General features: G+C 37.5%; 1 protein-coding gene across 2 annotated transcripts in view; it reads left to right on the top strand.

The window, feature by feature from the left end:
* The first annotated feature begins 753 nt into the window (after nucleotides 1-753).
* Nucleotides 754-23,236, top strand: part of LOC145680980 (mitochondrial glutamate carrier 1-like) — a 176,129-nt gene continuing 153,646 nt past the window's right edge. Inside the window, exons 1-2 of one of the 2 annotated variants that reach the window (XM_081752223.1) lie at nucleotides 754-936; nucleotides 10,816-10,863. In XM_081752223.1, coding sequence (XP_081608349.1) covers nucleotides 10,838-10,863 — 26 coding nt within the window. In that variant the 5' untranslated portion in view covers nucleotides 754-936; nucleotides 10,816-10,837. The remainder of the gene's footprint in view (nucleotides 937-10,815; nucleotides 10,864-23,236) is intronic. The other variant, XM_081752224.1, reaches the window with a different exon arrangement.

A 23,236-nucleotide genomic window follows, 5' to 3' on the forward strand; every position in this document is an offset into this window, starting at 1 on the left:
TACTAAGAGTTTGATAATATGTAATGTAAACTTTCGTATTTAAAAACACATTGGTTATATTAGCAACCATTTATATAGAAAAAGGCCAGCCACGACTTTTCCACAGGGTTCTGCAAACACGATTATGCCTTTTAGGCTATGGGACAACGATTATTACGGCAAGTGAATGATTATGGAAGAATTGGTGGAATGAGAATGTGGAAGGAGTGGGAGAATCCCGCGATTCATGGACAGGATGCTCTCCACCACAAACTTACTTGGCCAGGAATCCAACCAAGGACCCCATTCAACAAAGCCTTCAATCATTGAGGCGCCGTGTCTTCCGAAATCAAGTAAGAGAGATTAATTTAAAACAAATAAGTCTTTAGCATATTTTCTTTCGATAGAAATCGCGGATAGCATACTCAATCTGTTTCTAAATACGTAAGTTAGTATCACGAGAGAGGCAAACTCTTAGTACAGCTCTAATTACACTTTAAAACCCCTCTAAATACGGTTGATAACGTTTTCGTGCTCTGTGTGCTGTGTTTCAATTTCAACTTGTATTTAATTCTTAGAGTGAATCTTGTTCATCTCTCTCTATATAACAAATATGTGTAACATGAAATGTAATAAATTATTATAAAATAAATACATAAGAAAATCATTGGTAGGAGAATTAATAAATGAAAACCGCTCACTGTACTCCAGTGGTCTGTTTCTTCATGTTCTTGTTGGTTAAAACTGTTGAAACTGTTATAGAATAGGAAAATTGTCACAGAAGTGGAAGGAAGAAAAAGAAAACGAAATTGGTTGGTGAGAAATTTAAAGGTTGTTAGTTTATGTGTAGTTAAATTTGAAGTGAGGGAGGGTTGCTTATTGGTAGGGTTTTGATTTATTATTCCAAGCACGGAAGCATCTTTCATTGGAAGAAAGAAGTAGTATTCATAGAAAAAGGTAAGGGTTGGATTTATGTTGTCATATTTAATTTGTGTAGTTAGGGAATTTTGCTTCTATGCTCTTTCAATATGTTTATTTTTCATAATAAATTGTTCATGTTTAGTAAGTTATTTTCTTGTTTTGTAGCTGTAACTTGCGTAAATAGCAGTTATTCTATAAAATGAATTCAGTTTATGAGAGTATATACTAGTGAAAATCAGATTTTTGGGTCTTTCAGTAAGGGTAACAAAAAAACATTTCCGAAGGAAGGAGTGCGGAGGAGTTGAAATTCTGTGAATCGCGGAAAAAAAAAAAATTAAACCAGAAGTAACGACTGGTAAGCTTTACAAGACAAGCTCCAGCTGCGCATCAATAAGTAGGGCCCTTAGTAGAGTAGGGTAGGGTAGAGTAGAGTAAGATATAAATAAGTAGGGTAAGGGTTAGGAACGGATTAGCTTAAGGTTAAGTAAGTTTTGATCCATATTCATAAATTTATTAGTGTGTAATTTCTCGTTTCTGAGTGAGTATACCTGCTGGAGCGGACGTTGTAAAGTAAACCCATAAAGACTAATATCAGAACAGAGTACAGAGGCAAGTCTTTACTTTGACTCAAACTGTGACTTTAATCGGTTCTTATAGGTTCAGTCTCTTGGATAAACCATAATACACGCTCCAGCTGCTCATCGATAAGTAGGACTGCTTTAGAAGAGTATGATTGCACTTGTTCATACCAAAGCTGGTTTTTGTAAAATTGAGAGGCACAACGAGAAGTAATTGGGAGTCAGCTTTACAGCGCCCACTCCAATGGTATCCTTACATAGACGTGAGAAATGACATTGGATTGATTTTCACTGTAGGGTCCAGACTTATTGATACTTCCCTGCTTTACCCTGCTGTACGCTACCTAAACCAGCCCTACTTTTCGATGCGCTTGAAGACAAGCTATAGCGTGACATGCAGGTTTGGCAAAAACCATGGTTTTTATTGAAAAAAAAAAAACGTTTTTTTTTTTTTGTTTAAACCAGGTTTTTTTGGTTTAAACCAGGTTTATTTGGTTTAAATAATTTGCTCTATATATTCATATCATATATGGACAGAAATAAGTTTGTTTCGCCTTGATGTTATTATGGAACAGCCGGGTTATGCTGGAAGGGGTCACATAAGCTTAAAGCGGAATAAAAACTGCTTCCCGAGTTACATCCGAGAGAAATTGTCCTCCATTCGAACTCGGAACCGGGACTAATTGGCCACAAATGCGATACGTCTGCCGACTCACTCACGAAGGAATCCTGATAAAAATACGTTGTACTGATCTTTACATGCTTCTTAATACAACTGTCAAGAGTCATTTCAGAAGGACAAAAACATAAACAGTTGCACAAGTGAAACCATTATACAGAATTACATATGGACAATTTCAAAGTACTACGGAGTACAGAAGAACTAATTTAGTTCAAGTTAGTTAACAACGACTTTTATTGGTCCAAATTAAGGAAATACAACGACTTAATTTGCAAATCAGTAAGAAAAGTGAATAAAGATACGAATTATTTGAGTCCACTTTGGCTCAGACTCATTTATACATAAAAATATACTTCTCATTTCACTAAATGCCTCTCGTGGGGTCTCTATGACCCCCCCCCACACAAAAAGTACGGCATTTCGATGTATTTTATCAATAGTAAACATTGAAACGAAACAATATTTAGAATTTTTCTTTGATTGTAATTACATAACAATAATAACTAAAAAAAAAAAAAAAAATCACAAAACACACATTTATAAACTTGCTTTTGTAGTATAATCTTTTTGAGTAATGAATGGGGAATTTAGGTCTGAATATAATACGAATAATATACGGGAGTGAAACGTGATAACCCACGAATGTGTGTTCATCAAGATTTTACAAACACTTACACTTTTACGACCATTTTTCGTTTTTTGGTTGGCTGGTGACATGTATTGTAAATCTAATAATTATTGAAAAATTTTCACTAATTACTCTCCTTACCTTCTAGATCCCTTTTATTTTTCCTCCTGTCCATTAATTGTGTAGATTTACATGTCACAATAATATGCCTAAGCACTTAACTATATGCCTGCAAACTTGTATGCCACTGAAACAGTTGTTCGTGAAAAATACACCAACCTGTGCTAGGTGATCGTCACAAATTGGTTTTGTATCTATCAATATTTAGGGTAGGACAAGAAGGGCTTTGCAGGGGTACGATGCAAAAAGCAGGAGCGTTAGAGAAGGTCGGTGTGCTCATAATGGACTATAAGAGCGAAAACACTCAACAAGTGCTAGAAGCTGCTTTTGCATTACAATTACATAGTAAATATCCACACTTTTAACGGCTTTTCAGTGTTCACAGTTAACGTACACGTGCCCTACATAAATAATTTCTTAAAGGCATTTGTGCTGTATCGCCGGACCACACAAAAATAATAATAATAATAAAAAAAACGTAACAAAATGTACTACATTTGGTTAGATTAGATTACGTTACATTAAGTTAGAAGCAGAGGCGTGTAAACTTACAGTTTGGAATAGAATATTAATATTTGCGTAATACACCGTCCGGATGTATGGCATAAAAATAATGCAAAAAACACGAACCAACTCTGTGTTAGGTGGTCACTAAATCAACGAATGCTAACCTATTTAGAACAGGGCGAAGCTGGTGGGCTGTGCGGGGTGCGTCCAAAGGGGGCGCGCGATTCAGCGACGGTGAATTCGTACATAAGCGAGGATAGTGAAAACAGGTGGGATTTGACAATTATACGAGTTTCAGTAGCATTTATCATGGTAACTTTAATTTTTGAAATTCCACTTTTTCTATTTATTTATTTATTTGTTTATAAAAGAACAATGAAATATAACGTTTTCAGAGTCTTTATTTAAAGACGGTAATTGACGCATTTCAAATCTAATTGTTAGAGAAATAAGTCGAACACCTACTCCATTGATTGCGCCTGTAAGAGTTTTCCTGTACAGTTTCAGTCACTTACTGTGGCCTTGTTAATCAGATTGAGCCACTTAGGTGAAGATCGAATCATTTTATAAACACATCTTGTACTTTTGGTGCAAGGTTTCTAAAATTGAAATAAAAACTCTTGATAAACTGATAAACTGATTATTAATGTAGGAAAAAGTTTCGGCGATATCTTTGTGAAAGATCTAAATATCTGTTTTTTCTGTACAGTAACACTGATAGAGTCTAGACACTAACAACGGGTGTGTAGGTCGTGAAGTTGTTGAAACAGTTGTGGGAAAAGACATGCAGGTTCAATCAACGACACGTTTTCCTTATTTCGTTAACAATTAGTTCCTGCTGTTAGTAGAACAGCCGTACGCCGTACACGACGGTATAGATCACAGTTGCACAATAGACGTAGTATTAAGAGGGAGAAGGAGTGCGCCACAACGGCCGGAATATTGGTGTTCAATTTAACATGGGATCTCAACCAGTTTTTAGGCAAATCACGGTTTCATTTCGTTCTTTCGCAAAAATGTCTCAGTAGCGCACCAAATATGATGCATCTCATTTTAAAGGTGCAATTTGAACGCTGTGCGTGATATTTTCTTCTTATAAATACAGATAATTATAATCCAAATTCCCATAAGAAAATGATCAAAATCAGACGGAAAAGTCTTCTGTTTTTTTACAGTAAGGAAAAGAGCTAAAAACTCCGGACTTTTTTGAGAATGGAGTACAATCTTTGTATTTGTGCGCTACTGTACTATTTTTTCGCTGTTTCCAAAGACATCCATTTCACAATCGATGAGAAATTATATTCTTCATAATTGAATCTACAGAAATCAGAAATCAGATTTTTTCGTGTTCACGTACTTGGCCGTATAACTGCTAGATGGCACTATAGTCATTCCTCATCCCACTTTCCTTCTCAGCGGGAGCCAGTCCTTTTGAAAATCTACTTTGAACTTCTTAACAGGGGCGGGAGGAAGGAAATCATTGTGAAGAATGGGAACTTCAAACACGAGGAATGGCAAAATTTATGACCTCTTTGGTTGATGGTTTCTGTTTCAGCAGTACAGTGTGTTTGTAGATGGTTTCTGTGAGAAGTAATTTGTGTTTGTAGCGATAAAGTCAACCTTTCGACAAAAATTGTGAAGGAGAAGCCGAACCAAAGTCTTCGTTTATCTATTCCAAGAAAGAAATGAAAACTTCCTGCAGGACTAAGAATATACATGCAAGAGAAAAAATAAGATACATTATTATAATCTTTAGGATAGATTAATTCCCGAAATATTCTTTGTTTACCTGTCAAAAAATCAAGAATAATATGGTATAAAGCTCTTTCATCAGCTTCCATCGTACAACATACTAGACACACACATTTATATACATACATACATGTACAAGAGAGCGGAGCCCTAAGCTATAGCTTGTTTAGCTTACACGTAACTCCGGCACTGTAAATAGTATACATATACAGGCGCGGATCCAAGGGTGGCTATAGAGGCTATAGCCCCCCCCCCCCTTTGACGCTCAGGTATACACTGATAAAATGGGCTTCAATCCTGTTTACTCTGGATAAAGAGGCAAACTATGGTTTAGCTCCTCCCTAGTTTGCCTCTTTATCCAGAGTAAACAGGATTGAAGCCCATTTTATCAGTGTATACCTGAGCGTCAAAGGGGGGGGGGGGGGGCTATAGCCTCTATAGCCACCCTTGGATCCGCGCCTGTATATGTATACTATTTACAGTGCCGGAGTTACGTGTAAGCTAAACAAGCTATAGCTTAGGGCCCCGCTCTCTTGGGGGCCCCAAAATCTAAAGAAAAACTGGATTTCTAAAATATAAGAAAATTTTAAAAAATAAAATAAAATTTATATATACGTAGCAACAGTGCTTCCTGCTGTGTAGCCTACGTTCGTGTAATTAATAGGGATCCTTCTACCAGTCTGCTTCCTAAATTATCTCTAGTTTCTTCATTGCTGTATGTAGGGTGCCTATGTTCATCTGGACACATAAAGGACCCCATTACCTTCAACAGCTTTGGGCCCCACTAAACCTAAATCCGACTCTGACTATTTATGCATGTTTGCTCCCTATTTTTTCGAAGCAGTGTTTCTTTGATATTGCTTCCAATTCCGGCAGGTTTTACCAAGGGGGGGAAGAGTCCTTACTCATTCCAGGCATTCAAACTAGGGACTGGACTACTTGCTTCCAACATTCTGTCCCCCATGTTTCCCGGTCTGAATCAATTGTCTAAAGCCCATAAAACATTCAAATTCATATGTAGATGTTGCTCATCAGTGTCGACACCTAAATATTTCTCAATCAACGGTAGGGGTGTTTGGTATCCTCAATCTGTCTCCCTCTTATTAGCGGAGCGGTAGTAATATTCGGTAGTAATTCTTAAAAAAAAAAATGCTTTTTAATGTATGTAGTAACGCATAGGAAACTAAATTTTAATATACCCTAGTAGTATAGAAACGTACCATACGGTACCTTACCAAAATAAACACCCTATGCCAAGGACGCAAACATTAACAATAATAAAAAAAAGATAATAATAAACATTTTAAAGACATTCTTTCATTAATCAAGTCGCACTTAAAAGTTAAAAAAAAAAATGTTTATGCGTGACTAAAAAAAAAAAAAAAAAAAAAGGGATGCGCTCTCATATAGGCTTACAGTTACTTTATAAATTCTTAAAATGACGCACTCCATTCTTTTTATTTAGTCTTGCATAAACAAAATTATTTTTAACTTTTTAGTGGGAATTTATTAACAAAAGAATGTCTTTAAAAGGTGTCTTATTTTTTTTAATTCGTTGGACACCTTTTCCAAATCCTAAAGTGATATGCAACCAGGGATACCAGGGCTGGTTAAAGGCTAGTATTTATTTTAAGATAAGGAAGTTGAAAATAAAAACATATTAAAATTTGCTTTTAAAATAAATAGATATATTGCAAAGTATGAAAGTAAGAATGGAATGTTGTATTGTCACCGGACTTACATCGCTCTGCAACAGTTCTTAGTTCTATGACGTCAGGAAATAAGTTCAATTTATACGAACACTTATTTAATGTTTGAAACAAACACCTGTTACATCCTTGTACACTCATGTCCAAAATGATTGTCGCATATCTATAACTGTCTTCTTGTAAAAAATATCATGTAATAATGATTTTGCAGGAGGCTTTTAATACTGATACTATGTGTACAATCGGGAAATATATGTGGTAAATTTCATTGGAAAATACAGTAATTATAAATACGAAGATTAGAATGAGTAAAATAAAATGTTGCTAAATGGACACGAAAGTTTTGTTTTCGTTTTATTGTTCTTATTTACTGTTCTTTTGACATGAAATTTGCCACATACATGTCTTTGCCGATTGTACGCATACTAACATTATAAGAAATACCGGGTGAATTGGTTATAAAATTATATTCCTACAATAACATATTTATAGACATGCGACAATAATTTTGGACATGAGTGACACATCTTTTAATTCTATTGTTAATGAAGTGGTCTATTTCCCCCAATAAAAACCAACATCAAGCAGGGCATGTGCTCCCTCCTGTCCTTCTAAGCCGGCCCCCAAGGCTGAATGTAACATTGCGGCTTTTTCCTGTTATAATAGGAAAAACTCAGGATGGTCAGCAACTGGTATCGAACCCAGGACCATTCGAATGTGAAGGCGAGAGAGAGGCTAAATCTGGTAGTCATATTTTGAAAAGAAAATAAGGAAATGGATTCCACTAAAAAAATGATTCACATTGTCAATACATTTCAAATCTTTGTCTGGGTTTTCTGCCTTTCAATTCCAAGTTTTTTTTTTTTCTTTTTTAAACCTCGAAGGCCCTAAATAAATTAGAATATCGACTCTCCCGTGTGTGTATGTGTGTGTGTGTGTGTGTGTGTGTGTGTGTGTTTTTTTTTTAATATTGGCATGGCTCTTTATTTTATATCAGATTCTTCCCGCACTATTCTGTTATTTACCATAGGTAGAATCCTTTGAAAAAGAGACAGGCGACAAGTGCTTTAGTTCTCTATGGTATGTTTGTGACCGTTGTAGATATTTGAGTGGCTCTCTGACACGGAGCTGACGGCTGATATCATGTTGGTCCCTCTTATTTATTTGTTTCTTCAGTTCTGTTTTTCTTTTAGCCAAAAGAAAAGAATTTCACTCTTCTGTCCCATTTACAGCCGTAACCATCCCCCTCCTACGTTGTCCAACTTTGACCACATGCAGGGGAAAACGAAGGAAAAGGACAGGTGCATTTGCTTTGACGGCATTTCAGCGACAACCCCATCTGTTGCCAAAATAAGGAAACACTTTGAACTGCAAAGAGAAACTCTATCTTCGATTTGTCAAGGTCACTTGACTCCCGCCGGCTCTTAATGACAAAAAACGAGACTACGAGATCTACATTGTTCCGCGGTGGTTCAGTGGTAGAGCGTTCACCTCTATTCCGTGGGAATCCTGGTTCGATTTCAGCTCGCGTCAACTTGTCTTTGTGGTGGACAAACATCGTGAATTTTCTCGGAGTTTTCCTATTTCCTCCCACTTTCTCCATTTCACCATTTCATTCATTAGCAGTATCACCACCTCCTTTAGCCTACATGGCATAAACGTGGGACGTAAAACTGAAACATTTTCGTTTATTTTACGAGAATGCCAGCTCTCAAGTGTCTAGCGAAACACTGTCATGGAAGAAGGAAGTGTGTATATATAAGAGAAATTAAATTCTTTGTAACTACGAGGCACGCTCAAAGTACCCTCAAAATGATAAACGCAGATTCAGAGAAAAAATTATGGAGTAACTTTTGTAACTTTTCTAAGATTTTTTTTTTTTTTTTTTTTGGTCATGATTCCTTTAATGTAGCTGTCATCAATGTTATGATACTTCAATATAATGGAACAAGTCAGTAACTAGAGCGATAGGTTAAAAATGAAGCAGAAGATATCAGCTATATAATTGTCGAAATACTTGAGCATATCGCTGTGGAATCAGTTGGAAACACGTTGTAGCACGTAGTTCTCACCCTTGCACATCGGCTCCATATTCATACCATGTGAATAGAGCGTTCACCTCTGGTGCTTGGGATCCAGGGTTCGATACCAGCCCCCGCAAAGTGAACTTTGTGGTGGACAAACACCGTGTGCGTGGGTTTCCCCGGGGTTCTCCTGTTTCCTCCCACTTTCTTCATTCCACCATTTCATTCATTTCTCATCGTCACCATCTCCTTTAGCCTGACCGGCATAGCCGTGGGACGTAAAACTCAAAGATTTCCGGGACAGGACGTTTGGGCGCCACCATTTGGACGCGGACGTTTCGGCGCTGCCGTTTGGGCGCGAGGTACATAGTAAAAATCACAATTTACGACATATAAAGTAAGCTAGGCACTGAAAACTAAGCACGAATCAAGATATATATACATTTCCTACACTTCTATCTTTATCTCACCTCATTTATCTGTATATTATCTATCTCTATCTTATTTATTCATCTAAATTAAATAGTTTAATGCGTTTGTGGTATTTGTTGCCTAACCTCGTCATGGATTGATTTTTTGCTTGTTCACGATTCTTGTACTTCTGATCTAGTTTTTGTATTATATAAGAAAGCTAGGAAATGAAAAAATCAGACGAACTGTTAATAATTTCCTTAATGTTAATTAAAACATATTGATTTAATTTTTGATTTTTTTAAAAGTTAGTAATTACATACTTATGAATGTTAACATTTGTTTTCTTTCGTAATACGTTTGCCAAACTCTTCTCTCTCTTAAGTCCAATAAAAAACTACCAATAAAAGATCTCCGCACACTCGAGTTAAGAGAAGTGGCCCCGCGTAGCGTAGGCGCTAACGCTCTCGCCTTCGGTGCGAGCGGTCCCGGGTTCGATTTCCGTTGGGGGCACTCGGTCGAAAAAGTGTAATACGCTCTTTCAGGCCAGCCACCCTGAATGAGGTTTTCCTGGGTTTTCCTCATTCACGCCAGGCAAATGCCGGGGTGGTACCTAATTTATAGGTCCAGGTTGCTTCCTCCCCTTTCCCCGGATAGTGTGCTCCCTCAAACGTGACGGGCTAAATGGCCTTAGATGCCGAGAGTCTAGAAATCTAAAAATCTTAAATCCTAATCGAGTTGAGGGAAAGATGTTAATACAGGGTGTCTAAGACATTGAGTTTAGGAACTGCAGTATGCCGTATTTCTATTTTTTATTAACATTCCAATATAAAAATCAAAACTTAACACACTTTTTTTCGTCCCACTGTAAGCATTTAATCTGCATTAAAGAAAGTGGCGAAAAAAAAAAAAAAAACGGTTTCAAAGTGAAAAATAATAGTTAAGTGTACATATATTGGTCATTTAGCCACTAGAAATGTGTTTGACATGCACACTTATTGCATAACTACAGTAGAAGGCCTGCTTTAAGTTTTTTAATGGAATAGGCTCACTATGTATGTAATACAATCAATCATATTTATCAGCACCGAGTATGAGACATGGAACTAAAATTTTTATCTCGGTGCTCTTCCTCCGGGGATTGAACACGGGGCTGCAAGCACCGAAGATGCGCATGTTAGCCACAAGACCAGCGGAGAGAGCAGTAGTGGAATCAGACTATATATCGATACCGGTAGCAGGAACGGCTTATGATTTTCTGTGTTCGATGCTTAATCTCAACGATAATAGAATATTTAATTTCGCTCATGAACATTTTACTCTCGAAGTATTTTTGGATCTTTCTTGATTCGATTTAAGGAATTCCCCAGAATTTGTTCTTGCACTTCCGTTAGAATCATACATTCCGTTGCAATTATTATTATTATTATTATTATTATTTATTTATTTATTTATTTTTGTGAAATTGAACATTTCTAATGTGTGCTGGTTTATTTTTTTTCAGCTGTTATTTTTGGCATCTTTCAATGGAAGACAAACGAAAACAATTTTCGTAAGTACAACCAGTTTTAAATTCTAGATATTTTAGATTTTCTTTTGGATGCAATATGTTTTTATCCAGTGCACTTCATCAATGCGTCGAGAGTAAAATGGCAAAGACGAAATGAATTTGACATTCGTTATTAGTAGGTAGGATATACCTCTTTCTAAATTTGTTTCTCTTTATTATTTTGATACCATGTAACCGAAGAACATTATAAAGCAGCAGAAACGTAGGTCTTTAAAAAAAGCTATTGTTAGAGATTAATTTCACAAACAGTTTCAAGGCCTCTTTCACTTTCTTTCAGGGATTTTTTTCAATAAATTTGTTCCAAAAGTTCATTTTTTTCGGAATTCTTTGTATCTGAACGTCTCCGCCAGCTATTCATATGTTTTCGTTTTTGATGTGTCTGAAACAAGAAAGCAATTGTTCAGTTCAAAGAATAAATTTTACGGAGCGCTTTTCAGAACAGTATTTCATTTGTAACCACAGAAATTAACAGTTGTGAAAAATTCTCATAAAGGAAAACGTGTTTTTGAAAGGTGAATGTCGACAAATTTTCCATCACAGGGTGGGAAGGTAAGATCACACAAATTAATCATGAATCAGTTATCCATTTCCAAATTTTAGGATTTATTACAATTACAAATCTTTATGCTATGAAATCACTTTAGCAGCAAAACTTAATCAGTTACACTGACGAAGAGACAAAATATGCCTTGAAACTCTTCGTGAAATTAATCCCCGTAAATGTTTTACCTAAGAGTTTTTTTCCCCTCCTATTTTAATATACTTATTTAACTTAACTTATACAAAGAATTTATATACCAATATCAACACAGTATGATCACACGGAACATTCCACGTGATAGTATACACACACACACACACACCAAAAAAAAAAAAAAAAGTAAAGTTCTAGTCAACATAGTCTGTGAGTACTTGACTTAAGAGGTACGACTACGGAAATTTCGTGTTTGAAGACTTTTTGAAACTCATATTTCTGAGACTATCCCATATCTATTTCAATTCAGCAGCAAAAGTAGCAAAATAACTTAATATCTACAACATAAATCATTAGTAATGATTCATCACTGGGTAATTTTTTGAAAAAGGTGATCTTTCTAGGAGAATGTAAGAAGCTTATTTAGTAGTGTAGGTCATAAACTGGAATTGCTCAGTACTCTTGTATACAGCTTCATAACTTAGATTTTTCTCGGGGGGAAGAAGTATTACGCGTATTTGGGCCTCCTAGAAAAAGTTGTTCTAGTTTTTGGGCTCCCCTCTTTCCATCTTTCTCTTACTCATTATGGGCCCCCGGAGCCTGTGGGCCCTCCCGCACGGCAAGGTCTGCGGGGCCATTAGTTACACCCCTGGGCCCGTTCCATACATGACAAATTAATTAAGGGTTCAATATTGACAAATCTCAAAGACAGGGCCCCTAATAGTAGACATTTTTTTACTGAAATGGGCCCAAGACTCATTTTTGTTTTATTTACCTTATGTGTGCTGTTTTGTTTATGTAATATAGTGAACCTGTTTGATGTTTCATTTATAATTTCATGTTCGTAAATGGAGTAAGAAAATTTTGTTTTAAAATGACCCCCCTCCCCACAAGTTACGGCCCTGCTTGTATAAGACTCACCTAACTATGATTTTCATACTCGTGGATTAAATAAAACAAAAATAGCATTAAATAAAAAATATATATTTTTTATGATGTTACAACAGCAACGCAGTGAAGTAGATAGAAAATGTAGAGAAATAAACAGATATATGCACGTAAAGGAACTAACAAAGTTACACATCAATAAAAAGAAGCAGGACATCTGCATTGGCTAAGGAATGCATTATTGTTCTGAAGACGTCTTGATTTATTATACCAAGAATATTACTTAATTTTCGTATACTGACGTGTGTAGCGCTAAAATTAAGAATTTTCTTTCTGCTTGTTTCGTTTCATTTCTATGTAATGTTCAGGATCGGCTCATGGCTAACAGACAAGAACATCTCTGCCGATAATAGAAAATCGCTAGAATTAACATTTCTTGTGATATTGCATGAAGTTCTATACAGTGGTCATAGATTTCGCAGATCTCTTTCAAGCTCTTTCTATTACTCTAATCGTACATACTTCAGCATGCTAGAAAGAACCCCACTCGTAATGTTTAAAAAAGAAACATCGAGTAATTCCCCGCTTGAAGGTCTATCCCATAAAGTCTTGTTCCTAGTGAAATCTGTAGTAGCAAAAATTAGAGAATTTTATGTTATCAAACTTCTACAAGCCAAGTAACCCTGGTAACACCATTGTTTTGAGTAATGGCAACCGTACTGAACGTGTTTCCGCCTTCAACCTTAGTCCAGACCTTACCATAATATTTCAGATATCCTATCAGTCATACGTAATACTAGAGATGCAAAAAAAAAAGCCGGCTTTTTGGAATCGATGGTTTTTTGCACATAAAAAGCCGGCTTTTTTTGAAAAAAAACGAGAATTTTGGAAATTTTGGTTTTTTTCATTTTCATGATTTTTCTATTTAAATAGCTTTCTGATAGTATATTCCAAAGTTAAATAAGATTTCATGACCTAAATGCTATATTTCGCTCTGGAAATCACCATCATGATGGATGGAGCACATGTTTTATGAATTAAAGTAAACATACAGTACGTAGTATTTGAGGGCAATTGTAGAGGATATTTAACTTTATTTTAACTTCTGAGTTATCGACATTTTTTTTCTTTTCTACATCATTTCTTTTTAGTCATCCGTGTTTCATTTCCTAGAGATTAGTAGGCCTACTCTAGCTTCTAGCACATAAGTTAAACTTTTGTTTTTCAATATATCCGTCAGAGCGTACGTTTGTCAGTATATCTGTCAAAGCGTACTTTCACATTCTTGTTATACTGTAGCTGTGCAGTGATTTAGCAATAATTTTCCGGATACAAACTTGAATACCATTTTATACAAATAATCAGTAGCGGATTCAGAAAAGTATTTTGGGAGGTGTTTCTCTGCTTAGTGTTTGGTTTTTCTAAAATTTCCTAATTTTTATTTGGGAGTTTATGAGTACAAACATATAACTAATATTTCGTTTTGTTTGTATATTCAGCAATAACCTTTCGGATACAACCTTGAAGACCATTTTATACTGATAATCAGTGTCGAATTTAGAAAAGTATTTTAGGAGAGATTTTTCTTATTAATGTTTAGTTTTTCTAAATATACCTAATTTTTATTTGAGAAGTGCTTGAAGTTTATGAGTAAAGGCACAACAAATATTTCGTTTGTTTTAGAAATTCTGTAATTTCGGGGTACAAGCTTCACTCGTAAAACATTCCCACCCTAACCCCCTTCGCATATCCGTCACTGCTGGTAATTAGTAATAACAACGATAAGAAAGGAAGTCGGTCAGAACTCGCAATACACGCATTATCTCTACATTCACAGATACAATTAAGAAAAACTTTTGTCAAAATGGTCGAATGCGGGGCTGAATCCCGGACTTCCCGATAGAAGGATAAAAGCTAACCATTCACTCATGGTTGTTGTGCAGTTGTGCCTAACTTAAATATATTCTCTCTCTCTCTATTCCCTATGGAATCCGAAGGTTCAATGCCACGTTCACAAAAGCTCTCCACTGACTTCAATCCTTAGCCAACTGGATCCACTTTTTACTTTGTATTCTTATTTCTGCGAGATCCACTTTAATATTGTCCTCCCATCTGCGCCTAAGTCTTCCTAATGGACGTTTTCCGATTGGATTTCCAGTTAAAACTTTGAAAGCGTTCCTACCTTCTTTCATTCTGGTTGCATGACCTACCCACCTGAGCCTCCTAGACTTGATGACCGTAACGATGTTTGGTAAACCGTATAAATTATGCAGTTCTTCGTTATGAAGTTTCCCTCATTCCCGTTCCTCATGGGTCCGAATATTCGTCTCAGGATTTTATTTCCAAATACTTTGTCTTCGTTCTTCCCTCAAGCGACCATGTTTCATAACCACAGAACACGACAGGCATGATTATCATTTTATATATTTTAAGTTTTAAATTCCTCGACAGAATTCGCGACGACAAAATACTTTGAACTGAATAATAACACGAATTTCCTGATTTCAGTCGACATTTAATTTCTTTGTGGATATGATTTTGGTCTGGTGATATTGATCCCAGATATTTGAAAGTATCCACTTTGTCGAAAGTATTATTTGATATTTTAACGCATCCATAATTTGCCATATTACGATCCCGGTGAACTTCCATGTATTTAGTTTTCTCTGAATTTACTTCTAAACCAATGTCGCTGCAAGTGTTTAATAAGGACTCTGCATTTCTTTCTATTGTTCTCGTACATCCCCTATTATATTTACATCATCAGCATACGCCTTAACCTGATGAATACAATTCAGCTCTAGGGCCTGGTTGCTATCTTTAATTTTCCTTATAGCGTACTCCGGAACAAATAATGGCGATAACGCATCTCCTTGTTTCAGGCCATTCTCGACGTGAAACTCGTGGACAAGAATTTTTCTGCTCGGACTTTACTTTGGGATTCATTTAAACACATTTTAATTAATCTAACTAGCTTTTTCAGTATTACGAATTCTGTAAGAATTTCTTTTCGAGTATTTATCGAATAGTAAATATCTGGTCGATAGTTGATCGATTTCCCTAAATCCACACTGATAATCTCCAATAATTTCATCTGTCTATGGAATCAATCTTGTTAATAGAATGTTAAGAGAATTGGAACAGTGATTGATTCTTTCCACTCTTCTTAAATGTATTCCATAGTTTTTCTTTTATAAAAAATCGTAATGATATGTTGAATGCCTGTCGTTAAAAATTCAGAAACCTTCAGAACTGGGTAAACCGTGATGGTGGTTATAAGTCTAGGAAACAGCACGATCAGATGAACAGTCTATTACGCATATGATCCATTAAAGAGAAAATTTAGTACTTTCCCGATTCTGAATAAGCTTAAGAAACAGTCAGTGCATTATAGAATTCGGAATTTTACCGATTTTGCAGATTCCAAGCACCTGATAGGTGGTAACATTATTACGTATGTGATCAATGAATGAAATTTATTTTCGAAATATTCATACAATGTATATGGAAGTTAAAACTTAAAAATTTCAAGAATGTACAAAACCACCCGAAACCAAGCTCTTGATGTGCAGCTTTTAAGATTATCATATAAATGTATTTCTCTCAAATTTTATTTTTTGTTTCAAAAAGAGAGTGTGTGATATTTTGAAGTAAAAATACTACATACAATTTTGCTAGTTATTTGTGTACCTTTTTTTTTAAAAAAAAAAAAGTACTTATTTTTGTATATAAGAAGTTAAAAAATTATTATATATATATTGGTTAATCCTTTGGAATTCATAAAGTAAATATGTTAAGATTTTAAAAAAAATCTTTTTCGAAATTCATTGTTTATTTTAGAGGCTCTATATTATTATCTACATCAACCACTAACAAATGAGTTCTTGTGCTGTAGAAAGCGAAACAAAGCATACTTTATCAACTTAGAGCAAAATTTTGAAGAAAGAAAAAAAAAAGACCAAAATTTCCCAAGCAAAAAAGCGAAGCAGAAAAAACAGAGTTCTTTTCCAAAAAAGCCGTTTTTTTTTTTTTTTTTTCGAGCCCTTGCATCTCTACGTAATACAATGCCTGACTTTACGTGCATTCGAAGAAATAGGTATTTTCCATCTCAAAATACATTTGGCAGCATTGTACGCGCTCAAGGGTATTAGCTTCAAAAGATACTGCAAGATAAGTGACATATTGGCTGTGACTTCGTGCATATGTCTTTTAGCAAGGCTGCATACAACGAACTGTGTGTGCCTTTTGTATCCCTTCCTCTCTGCCCCTGGCTGTATTTGTCAAAAGATATTGTTGGGTTTTATTTTTAAAGTGTTTTACATTGGATCTGTTATCATATTGCGTTGTCAAAGAACAAGCTTCTTCAGATGAACACGAAAAAATATATATTTAGTTAACGAATAATAGGAAGTGGTAAAGCTGTTCTTTTCTTATGTGATTGAATGAGTGGGTACCTTCGAGTTTCGTATTTTGACGTTTTGGATGCAAACCTCATTCTAAACTTAGATTTACTTTCTTCTGAATTTTCTGTTTGTCTTATTCACGTAAGGCGAATAATAAAATTCACTGAAGTTAGAGTATTGACCATTAGTTGATGAACCGAAATTAATGTTGTTTCTTTTTCACTACGTCCAGGGAAGAAAACATACACACAGAGAGATAACCGACCCTTAGCATTTTCCACTGCATTTACCAGAAGTCGATATTCCTTGGTCGTAAATAAATGACTACGGTTCTTGCTTTGGAAGCGGAAGACAGGTCATGTTTGGATCTCACTACAAACTATAAATCTATGTCTCATATAGCCATCGAAATGTATAGACTAAATAGATAAACGCTATTCATAGGAATAATGATCTGAAAGCTTTTAAATTTACAATTTAATTGAGAAAATTAACTCTGTATATACTAGACACATTTCATGGCAAAACACAAACACATCATCTACAGTGTAAACAGAGAAATGTTTTCAGAAGAGTAAAGTTAATCCACAACCTCATGTGTAGACAATCATCTGTGTGCGCTCACTACGGATAATTGTAATAAAGTTATCATTCAACACAGGAACATAATTCAAAATTTTAGAACATTGAGTTATATTGATAGATTCTCTTTTTCTTTCTTTTGGGGGACACGGTGGCTCGGTGGTAGAGCGCTTATCTTAGGTGCGTGGAGCCTCTGGTTCTATCGCCAGTTAAATAAATTTTTGTTGGACAACACCGTGTCCGTGAGATTTCTTGGGATACTCTCGTCTCCTATCACATTCTCATTCCACTAATTAGTCCATCATTCACTTATCTAGTTCATCCGTCTCCCTTGCCGAGAGGGCATAATCATGGGCGTTAAACTAAAAAAAAAAAAAATCTTTCTTAGTGACTGACACACCACACACGCACACTATATACAGGGTGATTCAATAAGAACGTACCAGGCTTATTGAATCTGATGAAGACAACGTTACGTTGTCGAAACTGTTACACTGGAATTTAGTTTTTAATAAACAAGTGTATATACTGTGGTCAGAAGTGTTTTTTATTTCTTTAGTGAGTTCCAGAGTCGTGATGGATAGAGTTGTACCAGGCTTATATCGCAGCTAATACTGCACGTAGGGCTTTCAAACAAAAAATTGCATTACCAAATCGTATGTGTAGAATGCAATAAAAATAGTAGCGAGACCAGTGGCGTCTCGTGAATACCTCCAACGGGGGACAACTTCAAAATTTGAAATGGAAAGTGGTATAACTGTTGAAATCGTTCGACAGGACATTAAATGTCATGCAACTTTTAGAGAACGAACTTTGTCATATCCTTTCCCATTTAGCCGCTAGAGGCGTTGTTGCATACTTGTATCTGACTACCCGTAGCAGGTCTTTATCTCAGCTAATAATGCACATAGAGCCGTCAAACAAACAATTGAACTACCAAATCGTATGTGTAGACGTCAAGAAAAATAGTAGCGACACAAGTGGCGTATGGTGAATATCTCCAACGGGGGTCATCTGCAAAATTTGACATGGAAATAGGGGTTGGTGTGCCTCCATTGAAACAAACGCACAAGGGAGAAACGTCGAGAGGAAACACATTGGCATATTTCTTCCTCTATGGCAGCAACACGGTCGCATTACTAGGTGAAAGTCAGATGGTGCGAGGGTGTCCCCAGTCACACCAGGCAAATGCCGGGAGGGTACGTGCAAACAATGCCCTGGCAAACAACCGCCGACGCCTTTGCAGGATTAACTCGGGGCCTAAGTCAAGGATAGCCCAGACCCACAATGACGTGGACGCGCGATGTATCTTGTTTGCGTACGTACAATATGAAATATCTCCCAAATCCGTGAGCATGTGTTGTGGGCTTGTTTCTCGTTGTTTCGAACAGCACACTCATTTATCGTTGCCAGTGATTGTGTGGTGGTACTGTTGTAGATCCAGTAGCTAACACGTACATGACCTTGCTCAAGACATAGTGTATGCGGCCTCGAACAGGCTATTGCTGCTATGTTAGACAGAGGGCAGAAGGAGCGATGCTGTAGCCAAAACAGGTAACACGAGCGTGTAGAGTCCGAGAGTGATTAACTTCTGCAGTAAGTTAAAGTGGTCCGTGTACTAAACAAGGTGTCGTGCATTGAGTTCTACTACCCCTGTGCATTACAAGCTCGTGACGGGACGAATACGAAATTTCCACAAGCAGTGAAACCTCTTTGATTGTGTTGATGTTTGAGTGATTGTAGTAGGAAGTGTCGTTAGTAAATAACATTCATGCGGTATACGAATTTGGAGGCATTCCAAATGCTCATGATTTTAGGGGAATGCCAAGAAAATTATATGGCTGCAGCTCGATTATACGCTGAACGCTATCCACAGCGACAAGCTATTTCCCACAATCTGCTGCGGTGATTAGCAGCACGATTGCGGTAGACAGGCAACATGCGTGGACGCTATGGTGCCCGGAGAAGAGTCGTACAAAGTAAAGATGTTGCCATTGATGTACTTGCCGCTATTGCAGTAAATCCTCATGTATCTTCGCGGCAGATCGCACGAGTTCGTGGTATCAGTCAAGGTAGTGTCCTGCGTATTCTGGGGAAATCTCATTTTCACCCGTACCATCTCTCTCTGCATCAAGAACTAAGTGATGCGGACTGTAATTTACGGCTTCTGTTCTACAACTGGGTGGTCAATCGCGTGAGAGAACATCCGAATTTCATTCACTTTAGTTTATGGACTGATGAAGGGACATTCTGCAGTGATGGCAACGTGAATCTCCACAATGCACATTACTGGGCAGCGGAGAACCCTCACTGGATGAGAGAAATCAATCGGCAACACCGATGGCGCAGTAATGTGTGGGGTGGCATTGTAGGTACTCAGCTGGTCATTTAACAGGTGCAATGTTTCGCGATTTCTTGCGACACCATCTACAGCCGCTATTGGAAAACGTACCGCTCCATATACGCCAGACGTTGTGGTCTCAATGAGATGGCTGTCCAGCCCATAATGCTGCCATGTGCAGGAAAGAGCTAAATGTTCTATTTCCGCAACGCTGGATCGGAAGAGGTTCCAATCCACAGTTTTTTTCGCGGTCGCCCGACCTTACTTGTATGGACTATTTTTTTCTGGGATTGAATTAAGGATCTTGTGTATGTCAACCGACCAACTACAATTCGCAGCATGCAAGTCCGCATTACAACCGCATTCCGGACCATCAACGTGGCCGAGTTGGAAGCTGTTGCTCACAATTACCTACAGCGAATAAATCGCTGTTCGGGGACATCACTTTGAACATTTGTGAAAGCCAGGGGGCGTCGACTACACTCCGCAGAAGGTAAGCTAATTCTTTAGCTCTTTACTCATCTTTCTCGAATGGCTTGCTTGCAATGCCTCTGCTTTCTGTCCCCATGATTTGGCAACAGCACATTCGGTTCGTTTTTCTTCGTTGGAAGCAATAGTTTCTTCTTCCGTTTTGTTATAGCATCGTACATTGTCCCTCATCATAGTTCTCCCATCCACTGCGCTTCTGTCGCAGCCATACAAAAACCACTCTCTTCAAATATTGCGTATGTCATTGGTTCCCTATTTAGAGCTTCATTCAACAGCAGCAAATGTACCTCTGCTTACTGTTACAGTATGTACCCTCGCCCCGTCGTGGTCTCTTGCTGACGCCATTGTTGTCGCCACTTACACGGTGTGATTCCGCGTATGTACAATTGTATTTCCCGTTCGTTTCAGACCAGTATTTACTTTTCCCTTTGGTTCCGCATGCAGAAACCCTCGCATCATCTGACTTTGACCTCGTAATGCGATCGTGTTGCTGCCACAGAGGAAGAAATATGCCAACCTGTTTCCTCTCGACGTTTCTCCCTTGTGCGCTTGTTTCAATGGAGGCACACCAACCCCTATTTCCATGTCAAATTTTGCAGATGACCCCCGTTGGAGATATTCACGATACGCCACTTGTGTCGCTACTATTTTTCTTGACGTCTACACATACGATCTGGTAGTTCAATTGTTTGTTTGACGGCTCTATGTGCATTATTAGCTGAGATAAAGGCCTGCTACGGGTAGTCAGATACAAGTATGCAACAACGCCTCTAGTGGCTAAATGGGAAAGGATATGACAAAGTTTGTTCTCTAAAAGTTGCATGACCTTTCTCTAAAAGTTGCAAAAGTTTAATGTCCTTTCGAACGATTTCAACAGTTATACCACTTTCCATTTCAAATTTTGAAGTTGCCCCCGTTGGAGGTATTCACGAGACGCCACTGGTCTCGCTACTATTTTTATTGGATTCTACACATACGATTTGGTAATGCAATTTTTTGTTTGAAGGCTCTACGTACAGTATTAGCTGCGATATAGGCCTGGTACGTTCTTACTGAATCACCCTATATATATATCAAAAAGATTCATCCACTTTGGCAAGTCTGTATTTCTGAAACTAATAAACATATACAAATAGTTTTTATTTTGCATGACAGTGAAACTAAAAAAGTTTTTATTGCACCTGTTCATAGGTGTTCAATGTGCCCCCCGTGAGATGCACGGCATATGTCCATGCGGTATTCAAATTCGTCCCAAACTGCAGCTAGCATGTTTTCAGTTACAGCTTCCACAGCTGCCGTTATGCAATGTCGCAGTTCATTCAATGTGCTTGGTAACGGAGGCACATAAACGGAGTCTTTTATAAACCCCCACAAGAAATAATCACATACAGAAAGGTCAGGTGACCTTGGAGGACAGTAATGTAACGCTGCATCATTTGGTCCAGTGCGACCGATCCATCGTTGTGGAATCGTTCGATTTAAAAATCCCCGCACTTTCCCATGCCAGTGTGGCGGTGCCCCATCCTGTTGGTAGATGAAATCATTCAAATCAGTCTCCAACTGTGGGAAAAGATAGTACTCAAGCATATCAAGATAGGTTATCCCCGTCACAGTGTTCTCGGCAAAGAAAAATGGACCGTACACCTTTTTTTCGGGAAACTGCACAAAACACATTAACTTTTGGCGAGTCCCTCTCATGTGTATAACTTCATGTGGGTGTTCCGTTCCCCATATTCGCACATTATGGCGGTTCACATTTCCATTCAAATGGCATGTTGCCTCGTCACTAAACACTAAGCGTTGAACAAAACTGTCGTCCTCTGCAATCTTGCCAAGAATGAAATTACAAAACTCCATACGTCGTTCTTTGTCACCTTCACAAAGAGCTTGCAGTAGCTGAATTCTGTATGGTTTCATGTGTAAACGACGATGCAACACACGCCAGACGGACATGTTAAGCTGTCGAGCTGCACGACGAACGGATTTCTGCGGACTGCGTGTAAAACATTGACGGACGCGCTCCACGTCTGCGTCGGGCACTCGAGGACGTCCCGGTGATTTTCCCTTGCACAAACAACCTGTTGTTCGGAATTATTCATGCCATCGTCTAATGCTCTGTGCAGTAGGAGGATCCACACCATACTTAGTACGAAAGTCACGCTGAACAGTTATCACTGACTTGCACTCCGCAAAACATAGTACACAAAACGCTTTCTGTTGTCCAGATGCCATTTTAACTAGAACCGTAGTGGGCGTTCACTCAGGCACACTGCTGCTACCTAGCGGAAACCATGTACAACTAGAGATGTTCCTCTTTCCAACAGTACGTTGTTCACTCATATCTCTGAAAAGACCAAATAGATATTATTGTTTAAAAGCGGATGATTCTTTTTGATACACGCTGTATATTAGAGTGGGCCGAATTTTTTTCTTCTGAATTTCGATTGGCCGGGTTGCGGAAAAGTTGCCTCATGTTAGTGGTAGTCAACACAGAAAAGTTGGATTTTTTTTGGTCAACCCGTTCCTTTGCCTCATGGTACTTGAATATTTTTATTACTGCGGTTATGCAACCCGCACAACGGTACGAAGAAAATTGTGCTGCATAGCTATAACCTTTGGTTCTTTTCCACACAAGCATTCTGAGGCCGAAAATAAAATGCAAGAGAAAAGCGAGACGCGATATTGTTTCTATGTGGTTAAAATTGTAATCAGAGTAAAAACTGTATTTTTATGATTAAATTAATGTTCTTCATATATAGCGTGAAAAATATATCAACCTTATTGCAGCTTTTTTCGTGAATAATTTCTTGTAGACCCGTTTATATTGCTAAAACCTAAAATAGGTTTGCAATCTACCTTAAACCTGACCGGTTTTGTGACGTAAAAGGCAGTTAGAAACTTCCGGAGACATGTCGAACGGAGACCTTTAGTTTGGGTTGCGAACCCCAAACAATTCTC

Source organism: Thermobia domestica, chromosome 3, assembly GCF_964235325.1.
Source record: "Thermobia domestica chromosome 3, izTheDome1.hap1.1, whole genome shotgun sequence".
NCBI classification, from domain to species: domain Eukaryota; kingdom Metazoa; phylum Arthropoda; class Insecta; order Zygentoma; family Lepismatidae; genus Thermobia; species Thermobia domestica.